Raw genomic sequence first — 12,871 nt, 5'->3', positions numbered from 1 at the left:
TCGTGGTATTACATATATAAATAAACTAGCGGTACCCGACAGATGATGTTCTGGATCACCCTGGTCCACATTTTGGTCGATATCTCGAAAACGCCTTCACATATACAACTAAGGGCCACTCCCTTTTAAAACCCTCATTAATACCTTTAATTTGATACCCATATCGTACAAACACATTCTAGAGTCACCCCTGGTCCACGTTTATGGCGATATCTCGAAAAGGCGTCCACCTATAGAACTAAGGATTACTCCCTTTTAAAATACTCATTACCACCTTTCATTTGATACCCATATGTACAAACAAATTCTATAGTCACCCCTGGTCCACCTTTATGGCGATATCTCGAAAAGGCGTCCACCTATAGAACTAAGGCCCACTCCTTTTTAAAATACTCATTAACACCTTTCATTTGATACCCATATAGTACAAAAAAATTCTAGAGTCACCCCTGGCCCACCTTTATGGCGATATCTCGAAAAGGCGTCCACATATAGAACTAAGGCCCACGCCCTCTTAAAATACTCATTAACACCTTTCATTTGATACCCATATAGTACAAAAAAATTCTAGAGTCACCCCTGGCCCACGTTTATGGCGATATCTCGAAAAGGCGTCCACCTATAGAACTAAGGATTACTCCCTTTTAAAATACTCATTACCACCTTTCATTTGATACCCATATCGTACAAACAAATTCTAGAGTCACCCCTGGTCCATCTTTATGGCGATATTTCGAAAAGGCGTCCATCTATAGAACTATAGACCTAATGCCCACTCCCTCTTAAAATGCTCAGTAACACCTTTCGTTTGATACCCATATCGTACAAACATTCTAGAGTCACTTTTGGTCCACCTTTATGGCGATATCTCGAAAAGGCGTCCACCTATAGAACTAAGGATTACTCCCTTTTAAAATACTCATTACCACCTTTCATTTGATACCCAAATCGTACAAACACATTCTAGAGTCACCCTGGCCCACCCTAATGGCGATATCTCGAAAAGGCGTCCACCTATACACCTAATGCCCACTCCCTCTTAAAATGCTCAGTAACACCTTTCGTTTGATACCCATATCGTACAAACATTCTAGAGTCACCCTTGGTCCACCTTTATGGCGATATCTCGAAAAGGCGTCCACCTATAGAACTAAGGATTACTCCCTTTTAAAATACTCATTACCACCTTTCATTTGATACCCTTATGTACAAACAAATTCTATAGTCACCCCTGGTCCACCTTTATGGCGATATCTCGAAAAGGCGTCCACATATAGAACTAAGGCCCACTCCTTTTTAAAATACTCATTAACAACTTTCATTTGATACCCATATAGTACAAAAAAATTCTAGAGTCACCCTTGGCCCACCTTTATGGCGATATCTCGAAAAGGCATCCACCTATAGAACTAAGGCCCACCCCCTTTTAAAACACTCATTAACACCTTTCATTTGATAGCCATATCGTAAAAACAAATTCTAGAGTCACCCCTGGTCCACCTTTATGGCGATATCTTGAAAAGGCGTCCACCTATAGAACTAAGGCCCACGCCCTTGTAAAATACTCATTAACACCTTTCATTTGATACCCATATTGTACAAACACATTCTAGAGTCAACCCTGGTCCACTTTTATAACGATATTCCGAAAAGGCGTCCACCTATAGAACTAAGGCCCACTCCCTTTTAAAATACTCATTAACACCTTTCATTTGATACCCATATAGTACAAACAAATTCTATAGTCACCCCTGGTCCATCTTTATGGCGATATCTCGAAAAGGCGTCCACATATAGAACTAAGGCCCACGCCCTCTTAAAATACTCATTAACACCTTTCATTTGATGCTCATATCGTACAAACAAATTCTAGAGTCACCCCTGGTCCATCTTTATGCCGATATCTCGAAAAGGCGTCCATCTATAGAACTTAGGCCCACACCCTTTTAAAATACTCATTAATACCTTTCATTTGATACCCATATCGTACAAAATAAATTGTAGAGTCCACCTGGTCCACCTTTATGGCGATATCTCGAAAAGGCGTCCACCTATAGAACTTTGGCCCACTCCCTGTTGAAATTATCATTAACACATTTCATTTGATACCCATATTGTACAAACAAATTCTAGAGTCAGTCCTGGTCCACCGTTATGGCGATATCCCTAAAAGCCGTCCATCTATAGAACTATGGCCCACTTCCTTTAAAATACTCTTTAATACCTTCCATTTGATACACATGTCATACAAACACATGCCAGGGTTACCCTAGGTTCATTTTCCTACATGGTGATTTTCCCTTACTTTGTCTCCACAGCTCTCAACTGCGTATGTAATGTTCGGTTACACCCGAACTTAGCCTTCCTTACTTGTTTAATATTAATTCCAGCCTTTTACAACATCAAAAATTAAATTGGAAAAAGTTAATGTTTCCATAAGCATGCATGCAAAATGGTCAATGGCAACAGTGCTTATCTGTAAACAAAACACACACAAATATGTTATGTTCATGTACACAGACGCACACATTGATTCCTACGGGCTTGAGGGTTCGGTCAAACGTGTTTCGTACGACAAACGTCCGTACGTACGGCACACGTCGGTGGGCAACTGCCGCTTTAGTGATTTAAATTCTGTGTTAATAAACTTATACAATAATTATTGTCTAACTGCATACCTTTTTGTTGGTATCTGCTATTAGCAAGTCATTGTGTGTCTGCTTTCTTTACTGTCCGCTAAGCGCTGCCAGTTGTTAGCATACAGTGCTCCAAAATAACTCTCATTAAAACACCTTAGTGAGTGCCCACCAAAAAATTTGTTTTAAGAAGAGTTATTGTGTTCTTTTTTTTTTTTGCTTAAGATTTAATTTACAATAATGTTGGATTTGCCGTTGGCTATGTGAAAACATGGCTCACGTTTCGTGTGCAGGATTCTCACACATTGGTGGTGGTGTTGTTGACTTGATATCCAGCAAAATTGGGCTAAACTGGACCTGTCATGATTGCCGCACAGTAGAAAATGACATGCGCGCTTTTATGAGACCAACTCAGAAAGAGTTTAATAATATTTTCATTGGATTTGGTGACCTGCACGAAAGATTTAAAATGATGGAAACTCATTTCAAAAAATTGAAAACAATTTCCGATTCACCAAAATGCAAAAAATGCATGCCCAATAATAACACCTACTTGGCTTCGGTTCTGGGGCAAGGTTGCCCTCATACGTTCTCGATTGCCTGTTAGACCCATCTCTTCTACATATTAACAACGTTCCAAATAGTAGAAACAAAATGCTGGATTTAGTATTTGTGGATGGCCTGGTGGGTACTGCCCTTACTCATATTCCACCTTTATCCCTTCCAGAAGACCCTCTGCACCCTACGCTTGAGATATCACTTGATATTAGTCTACCACGCAGGATTCAAGTACAGGATCGACCCCGTTGTAGATGTTTCTACAAAGCGAAATTCATTATGCTTAATGATCTGTTGGATTCCCATGATTGGTCGGATCTCTATGCATGCACTGATGTCGATTCGGCAATCTCCATATATTAAAGTACACTTGACGGCTTCTTTGATACCTGTATTCCTACTCGCTATACCCTGTGTTCGAATAAGCCGCCTTGGTTTTCAAGGCAACTTATCAGACTTAATAACATCAAATCTAGGCTTTATAAGAGATTCAAGAAAACTGGAACATCTGCAAACCTCTCTAAATATCTAATAGCTCGTTCTAACTTTCACCGTCTTAATCAGCTTTGTTATAAATATAAAGATTACTTAAGTTGTTGTAAAGCTAAATTTTTTGAAAATTCAAAAAAGTTTTACAGTTTCATAAATTCAAAACGGAAAACTTCTGGGTATCCTTCCTCATTAACCTTTGGATGTAAAAAAGCTTGCACTAATGACGACGTTGCTGAACTATTTTCTGAGTTCTTTAAGTGCACGTATTCATCCAGTGGTTTTCATTCCGGTCAATACCCCTATCGCTTATCGATAGCTTGAATTCCATTAGGAATCCTGCTATTGATGGTAGTATTGTTCTTCAGAGTCTTCAATCTTTAAAGTCCAACTTTTCTCCGGACCAGATGGTGTTCCTAGTTGTGTGCTTAAGTACTGCGGTGAAAACATATATGAGCCTATTTTAAAATTATTTGAGCTATCTCTGGGATCTGCGTCATTCGCGTTACTTTGGAAACAGTCTTTTATTATACCCCTGTATAAAAAAGTAGTAGGTCAAAAGTTGAGAACTACAGGGGTATTGATAAACTTTCGGCTATTCATAAAATTTTTGAACATATTGTTACCAGTCAACTTCAATATCAGTGCTCTTCCCTTTTATCTCCAGGCCAACACGGCTTCATTCGGCAAAGTTCAACCACTACAAACTTGCTATTATTTACCTCTTTAGTTATAGAAGGATTTTTAGCGAACAAGCAAGCGGATGTCATCTATACTGATTTCAGCAAAGCATTCGATACCGTCAACCATGAGTTACTTATTCATAAGCTTGATTTACTGGGTTTTCTGTTTGATCTATTAATGTGGCTGAAAAGCTATCTTAATACCGGACGCAAAAATTCCTGTTCAAGTGCAATCTCTCGGAATCGTTTGGACTTTCTTCCGGTGTACCTCAGGGAACTTATCTAGGCCTTTTGCTTTTTACCCTATTCATAAACTACTTGCCACAGATAATATTACATTCCCATATTATAATGTATGCGGATGATGTAAAACTTTGCTACACTTACTGTCCTACCGATTTGAGTTCCTTGGATCTTCTTCTGGCCAAAATTAGACTCGTTCCATTGTTGGCGCACAACAAATTTACTAGCTTTAAATTGCTCTAAATATATGCATATGACATTTCACCGAGTGAAACCAGATGGTACCCCTTTGGAGCGTATATCTATTGTAAATGATCTAGGTGTTCTTTTTGATCCGAAACTGAGTTTCAATATGCATATTTCATATATTGCCAACAAAGCGTTGGGTATACTTGGGTTCGTTAAAAGATGGGCTAAAGAGTTCGACGATCTGTACCTCACTACGATTCTTTACACATCGCTGGTCCGTCCAATACTTGAGTATTGCTCATGCGTTTGGTGCCCTGTTTCTCAAAATCATACGAAGCGTTTTGAGTCAGTTCAAAAGCAATTTTTGATATTCTCATTACGTGGCCTTAATTGGAACTCAAGTCGCCACCTGCCACCATACAGAAATATACTTCTTCTTATTAGCTTACCCACTCTGGAAATCCGGAGAATATTACTGGGGGTATTGTTCATCCATAAGCTCATTATTGGAGAAATTGATTCTGCTGACCTTCTCAGCCGATTGTATTTTGCAGTTCCTCCTAGGGTTTCCAGGCGCTACGTTCCTTTTAATTTACCCCTTTGTCGTCGAAACTTTGCTAAAAATAATCCTCTGCTTATCTGGTGGTCACACTACAATGACTTGTATAGCTGTATCAGTCTTGAATGCACTTTTGCCACTATACATAATGCAATACTCGCATATCTAAACTGAGAGATACAAGCTAATTTATTTTTTAATATACTGGAATTATTATTTCTTCCGTAGAAAACAGGCACGATATCGTAAAAGGATGGATTGGATACATCGGTACTTCAATCAGTTCGCGCGTTCCCCCCTACTGGGCATCCGACTCCTTTATGAGCACGTCACGTCAGCCCCCTTATGGGCATCAAGCTCCTTTCTGAGCACCTCGCGTAACCTCCCTTCTGAGCTCCTCACGATGACCCACCACTGGGGACATTTATATAAATCCTTAAATAACATTACTTTCTGTATAATAGAAATTGTAATGCCTATAATTATATACAATTTACTTTAAATTTTTAGCAGTCGACCGCTTTGTTTTTGAGTCGACTATAATTTTAAATAAATAAATAAATAAATGCTACGCAACATATGATGAAGCAATAAAAAAACATCAGATCACATCACACAACGGTCATATTATCGCTTAAAATCGCAACATAATGCATGAAATCACATCCGTTGACAGTTAGCAAGCTCCACTTCTAATATTTGTAGCCTTTATAGTATCTAATTTCTCCACAGCAGTATGGTGATTGTAAATCCATGATTCTCTAAGTTTATACGCATTTAAGTAGAAGAAACAAACAACTATAAAGTTTAAAATTTTTATATTGATTTGTTTTTATTTTTGTTTATTCATTTCGTTTTATGTTTTATATATTGGAGATGCTATATTATGTATTGTATATATGTACAGCATATAATTGAAATTCTATTCCGAAATCATAAATTTCACTTACATTTTATATTAAATTAAAGTACATAATTTGTTGTGCATGAGAGCAAATATTTTGTTTCTTGTATATATTTATATGTAAACATATATTTGTTTTTGTAAATACAATAGCTTGTGTACAGTTCTAAATAAAATATTTCTACATTTGCTGCCTATACAAAATATATTATAAGAAAATATCTTAAAGAAGCGCATAAAAAAATTTGATTAATTAAAAACGCAAAATCTTAAAAAACTAAGATATGCAATAGCAAATCGCTTGCATTCGACGTTGCACAAATAACACATTTTTAACTAAATATTTTTTTTTTTTTTGAAAATAAAGACGAGAGATACTATTTAAATATTCAAATTGACATGCTAAAAACATAAAAACAACAAATATAAAAATTAAGTTACCTTATCTTACAAAAAATGTCACGTGTGTTTAGCAAGGCGAAGACTCGGTAAAATAAATTGTCGTAAACCCCACTTAATAATTAATAATTTTTCGCTTTAGTTTATACATATTAAGAACTTGGCAAACTATCTAACTAAATAAACGCTTGGCGTTTCTAATTTGCTACTCATACTATGTTTCCTTCAAAACTAATTAAGGTGAAAGTGTGCTTGGCGTGTTTAGAACAAAATGTTTTTATAAAAAAAGTGTTTACATAACAAAGTACAAAAAAAAAAAAATTAAGAAAGGGAAAATAAAAAAAGTTAGTTAAATCACAACGAAAAACCATAAACAATTTGAAAACAAAAAATATTATATAGCTTCATAAAAAAAGCTAGATAAAAAAGCTTAATAGACAAAATTAATCATAATAAAAAACAAAAAAATTACAAAAATTTTTTAAACAAAAATATAATATGAAAGCGAAACAAAAAATTTTCTAAATTTCCAAAAATCAAAATTAAGAAAAAGTAAAAAAGGGATAATATAATTAAGTAAAATGCAAATATAGGTATGTTTGGAGAAAATGTGTATAAAATAAAAAAGGTATTCAAAAATTAATAAAATAAAAGTAAAAACTTTAATGAAATAATACAAGAATAATAGAAAATAAATTAGAATAAAAAAATAAAACTGCACTAAATAAAATTAAAGTTAAGAATAAAAGATTAAATTAAATAAAAAAGTACATAAAATAAATTAAATACAACTAAAAAAATAAATTAAAATAAAATAAAATAAAATAAATTAAAATAAAATATAATAAAATAAATTAAAATAAAATATAATACAATAAACAAAAACAAAATACCATAATATAAAATAGAAAAAAAAATAGGCAGACTAAAATAAAATAAAATAAAAACTAAATAATATAAAGTACAATTAAATTAAATAAAAGTAAGGAAAACATAATAAAATAAATTTAAACTAAATAAAATAAAATTAAATTAAATTGAATAAACGAAAATAGAAATAAAGTTTAAATAAAATAAAAAAGGAATAAGAAATAAATTAACTAAAAGAAATATAATAAAACAAAATAAAAGGGCATAAAACAGAAAAAAATTCGAAAAAAATAAAAAAAAAAAACAATAAACAAAAACAAGATAAAATAATATAAGATAGAGAAAATAAAACAAGCGGATTAAAATAAAATTTAAAAAATAACTAAATAATATAAAATGTTATATAGTACAACTAAATTAAATAAAAGTAAGGAAAACATAATAAAATAAAACTAAACTAAATAAAATAAAATAAAATTAAATAAACAAAAATAGAAAAAAAATTAAATAGAATAAAAAATGAATAAAAAATAAATTTACTATTATGAAATAAAAAAATAATATAGAATAGAATAAATAAAAATATTAAATATTAAACTGAAATAAAATAAAATAAAACAAAATAAACAAAAATAAAATAAATTTAGTAAAGCGATGTTAGTATTAATCATTTTAAGTTAAATATAAGTGACTTATTAAAGTTTTAACATTTAATTTTAAGTAATTCGGCATTAATTCACTCTTTCTTCCAAAATAATGGTGTTGTTTTCATATATGTACATACATGTATCGTTTTGGCGAAACGATTTAATTTAATGAAACTATCATGCCTACACTGTGTTTTTATTTTCATAAAGCTTAACAAGAGCCGTTATTTTTAATAGTGGTGTAAGTCCCCTAGCACTCATTTTAGTAAGTGGGATAACTGTGTGTACTCAAACTTGCACGAGAAAATCAATCTTAGCATTTGCTACTTCAAAGTAGCAGTAGCACCTAAAAATATGCCTCTGCTACTGCGCCGACACTGAACATGAACAGAGCCTACTTAGAGCAGTGCCGTAGCATATAAAAGTGATTGAATTTCTTGCGCTCTGCTATGAACTGCGTCGTATTTTGTTTTTGTTATTACAGATGATATAGCGTTGTGATGTTGTTGCTTTTGTACTTGTGGTTTTAATCATCGGTATTTACATTATTTTACTGCCTATTTTCTGCTATTTGCTTCGCTCTTAACATTACATTGCTCGTACAAGACCATAAGATGCTATCACAACAATGCTCTGTTTGACGTACAGAGTTGGAGCTGTAGCAGAGCATATTTTTTGTTGCTACTGCTACTCTGGAGTAACAAATATAAACACTCTTATTAAAGGTGAGAGTTTTACTCATCCAGAATCATCATCGACATGACACATATCATATTTTCAATATTAACGCGAAGCCAACGCCACTATCACCAATTAATGTTTCTATGCTCCAACTAAATTAAAACTAGTATCTTGTAACTTATTAGTTGGGGTGAAGCACTACTGCAATAAGAAGAAATATTCCTTGTGTAGAAGTGGTTAAAATTTTACCCGAAGGCCTTATGAAGATAAAGCCACAAAATAAAGACGTAAACTTTTATTTTTGACTAAAAAAAAAAACTTAAACCTTTATAGTTACTTTTTAAACTATTTTGAAATGTGATTTCATTTAATTGCTAATTAGCTAGCAGGTATTATTTTGCAGCACAAATATGTCTATCAAATGGGCAAATTTTTTCCAACTAAATTTTTGTAAGGACATTTCAAAAACCACTATAAAATTCGCTCCCTGTTTTAAATATACAGCTCAATTCTAAACAAAAATTGCCTGTGAGTTTTTTCCCTTCGAAATAAAAAAATCTTTGTTAGGTTTTTTACTTCTCCTTTTCTTTTTATTCTGAAAAATGTTGCAAAAAGGGAAAACCGGTTAAGGTAGAAAAGTAGATATAATAAATGTGATTGAAAAAGAGATTTCTCTACCGTTTTTAACGAGTTTTTTCACTTGTCAAATTAAATTAAATTGAACGCACAGATTAGTAGGTAAAAGTAAATTTATCTTTTACGAAAAACCACTTATTTGCACAAGAGTTTTTAAAAGAGATTTAAAGAGACTTTTAAACAAATTCGCCATAATCATTACACTTTTTAGTTTCTTAAACGAAAATAAAAATTCATTAAATCATTTGGCAAAACAGCTGACTTCGAAAATTCTAAATTCCTATTCCACAATTATTGTTCTCCCTAGGAACAAGGAGTTTGACCAATTTTCTGAGGCAATATTTAGAATTGGACTGATATGTAATAGCTGCTCTCTTTGACTACAGCGTAGGTATGGTATAAACTATATATGTATGTGACGTTCCACGAGAAAAAAGCTCCTAACTCAAGTGCCACTGATTTTATACGCCGAGCAGGTTTAGTGGGTCGTGTGCGAAAGATTTCGCATGATAGCGCATATACAGCACAATTACTATCGATTTTGACTCAAAAAGTAATAAAAATATCGACCAACTTTTAGCAATTTCTAGAACAAACTTTTATTTGTAAAAGATCGTAAGAAAAAAAATTCGATTTTTTGGAGGTGAGAGTTTTTTTCGCGCGGAGCGTAATAATGCTAATTTTTTTTTTAATTTCTAGTTCCGCCGCACTGCTACATGATACAATATTTCGACTGCTTGGTTGAAGATCACCATAACTCGTATATAGTTTTTGAAACACGATATCTCTGAATTTCACCTTATCATAATTCCAATTCAGCTGGGAAATGGCCTTCTTTCATCGAATTCGTGGATGAGTAATTTTTGACAACCATACTGGGATATTCTTCAAATAAAAGCTGAGAGATAGTGTTTTTGAACTAGCAGCCGCGATATGGTAACATTCCACTCAGCTGTCGATATGTTTAAGTTTTTGTTGAAGAGCTTCAGTGTTAAACTTTAGGAATTTGTTATTATTTTTATTTCTAAATAAATATTTTGTAAAATACAGACATCTATTACTTATTTTATGTTTTAAATTAATTTATAGATTAACAAAGTTATATGGCAACTCTTGCTGTGGAGTTGCATTTACCTTGGTTTTAAACATTGTTGCTTATGCACCCTGCTACTAATATCTAAATTTCGACAAATATTAAGTCAGGATTTGTGTTGTGCTGTGCTCGTTACAGTTAATTTTTCAACAATTCTAATTTTACTTTCTCGATCTTATTTCATTTATTTTTCTTGTTTTTTATTTGCATTGGAGGCACCAATTTTTCCCATGATTCTAAATTTAACTTTACATTTTTAAATTCACATTCAAGTAGTTTGTTAGTTACGGTACCTTTTGGAAACTTATTTTTTCACTTTATCTCCTACTGCCTTTCGGTAATCTTCATCTATACATATTTACTCGTATGTTTGTAATGTAAATACTCAAAACATTCGAATTAAGTTACGTATGTATGTATAAGGACATACTCACATACACACAACACGGCAAGGATAACTACAGTATATTCACCAAAAAATAATCGACTTTATTCCTACCACTCTACCTATGTAAGTATGTATGCATATTCATATTTTGATGCGTGTGTATGTGTACTTTACTCTAGTTTCGTAAAGGGAAAATTGTTTTTTCTCTTATCTTTTCACTTCTCTAAAATTCGCATAATTCGACATGACAATTAGCTTTGTTGTTGCGGTCCAAATTTACTCGTTATTTTGTGTGAAACATTCACAATAGCCATTTCATGTTTAGAATCCAAATCACAATCGTACAGACCACTTAGTGAATCTAAGCTGAGTAATCGTGAACTGGCACGACTTGAGACCGATGTATCATCTACATCGGGCGCATTATAAAGTGAATTGACATCGGATAGTGCACCCTCAGCATCTGTGAGGCCGGCTTCATTCAGCAATGATATATTTTCTAAGCCCGGTTCGTCGGTTATGTAACCCGTTGATTCGGCGCCACCTGAAACAATGGAAAGCAAGGGATATTAAAATATTGGAAATAACTTAACCAGCTCGTGAAAATACAAATCTGTATATAGTTTTTTTTGTTTTTTTTTTTTTTTTATAAATGAAAAAAGGAACTAGTCCGAAAAAATACTTTTCCAACTGGACACTTAGGCCACAGATGGGCGCATTGCGTTGGCCTAGAACACGCTCTAACCATTGCTGTACTTCGTATAGTCCGCTTTTATACACCATAAAATTATTGAAATCAAGTCTGCCGCGACTTATGAGAAGGGGATGAGAAGAGAGGGAAAGAGTACAACAGCATCCGTACCCTCAAGTCGTTACAAATTGTTCTTGCTATCTCTTCTTCTCTCTGCTCGTAAGCCATTTTTTCTTTCAGACTTGCATCCAAGAAAAATTAACAGAAGTAAACGCGAATAGAAAATGTAAAAGGGAAAGCTAAAATAGTTGAATTCAAGAATTGTGTGGTGTGAAACGGGACATAGCATCGTGCAGCTATCGCTGTCATTGCGAGTGTCGATATTTCCTTAAGGTAATTGAAACAGTGACGTGCAATGGTAGGTATGATAGGAATTCTAGGATCCGCAGCAAACAAAGCATGTCCCCAAAGAAAAACATGCCTTGTCGCGAAAATACAGGCCAGACATCTTTCTTGGTAAGAGATTCCGTGTTTTGTACTTTCTTCAGCAGGGTTTAAGTTAGGGTAGGCTGCGTGGCAGCTGTCTACCTGAGAAGCAACGCCCTTGAACCGTTTTATGTTGATACGTTGTGTTACGATACACCGTAACGGTGAAGCTGACTTCCAGTTATTTAGCGAATCGATGCATGACAACGATAAAGCTACGAAAAAGAGAACACATTGATCTTGAAAATCTTCCCCGGAGAGAGGAATACGACCTGACATACACCTCGCCTACGCAAATGTTTGACAGCTGAACATATCCTAATGCCCGGGAACCCAAAAAGTAGCCGCCTGACTATCTGAGTAGATGTTAAACTCTTTAACAGTTACAGCGGCGGACGCTGAAACGATCGACAGCTTACGTTTCCGGCCAACATCGACTTAATCAAGAATACTTCACCCTCACCCTCCAGGTAAGCTTGGATCTATCCCTGAACAGGTTCATCGAACTTCCACGTAATTTTAATTAGCCACTCCATTCATCGCTTGATAGTAGTCTGTCCTAACAGGGGGTGAATTCGAAGTTGGTCAGAATTCTGGAGAGACCGCAATTCACAAGTTTATATCCTGCGTCACAAATCCGTATAGCCATCGATTTGAACTGGGTACAGATTCAGCTTTGCGTTCAGTGCCATTGTAGGTGTCGTACGAAGGGCCTCCGC

General features: G+C 34.1%; 1 protein-coding gene across 6 annotated transcripts in view; it reads right to left on the bottom strand.

Annotated features, from left to right (window-relative positions):
* Positions 1-6,182: 6,182 nt before the first annotated feature.
* The window catches only part of rut (rutabaga), a 382,895-nt gene continuing 376,206 nt past the window's right edge, over positions 6,183-12,871 (bottom strand). For all 6 annotated transcript variants that reach the window (XM_067783457.1, XM_067783459.1, XM_067783461.1 and 3 more), the window contains exon 23: positions 6,183-11,519. In XM_067783457.1, the coding sequence (XP_067639558.1) occupies positions 11,227-11,519 (293 nt within the window). In that variant the 3' untranslated portion in view covers positions 6,183-11,226. The remainder of the gene's footprint in view (positions 11,520-12,871) is intronic.

The sequence above is a fragment of the Eurosta solidaginis genome, chromosome 4 (genome assembly GCF_040869045.1).
Source record: "Eurosta solidaginis isolate ZX-2024a chromosome 4, ASM4086904v1, whole genome shotgun sequence".
Taxonomy (NCBI): Eukaryota; Metazoa; Arthropoda; class Insecta; order Diptera; family Tephritidae; genus Eurosta; species Eurosta solidaginis.
This window is presented reverse-complemented; position numbering and strand designations above follow the sequence as displayed.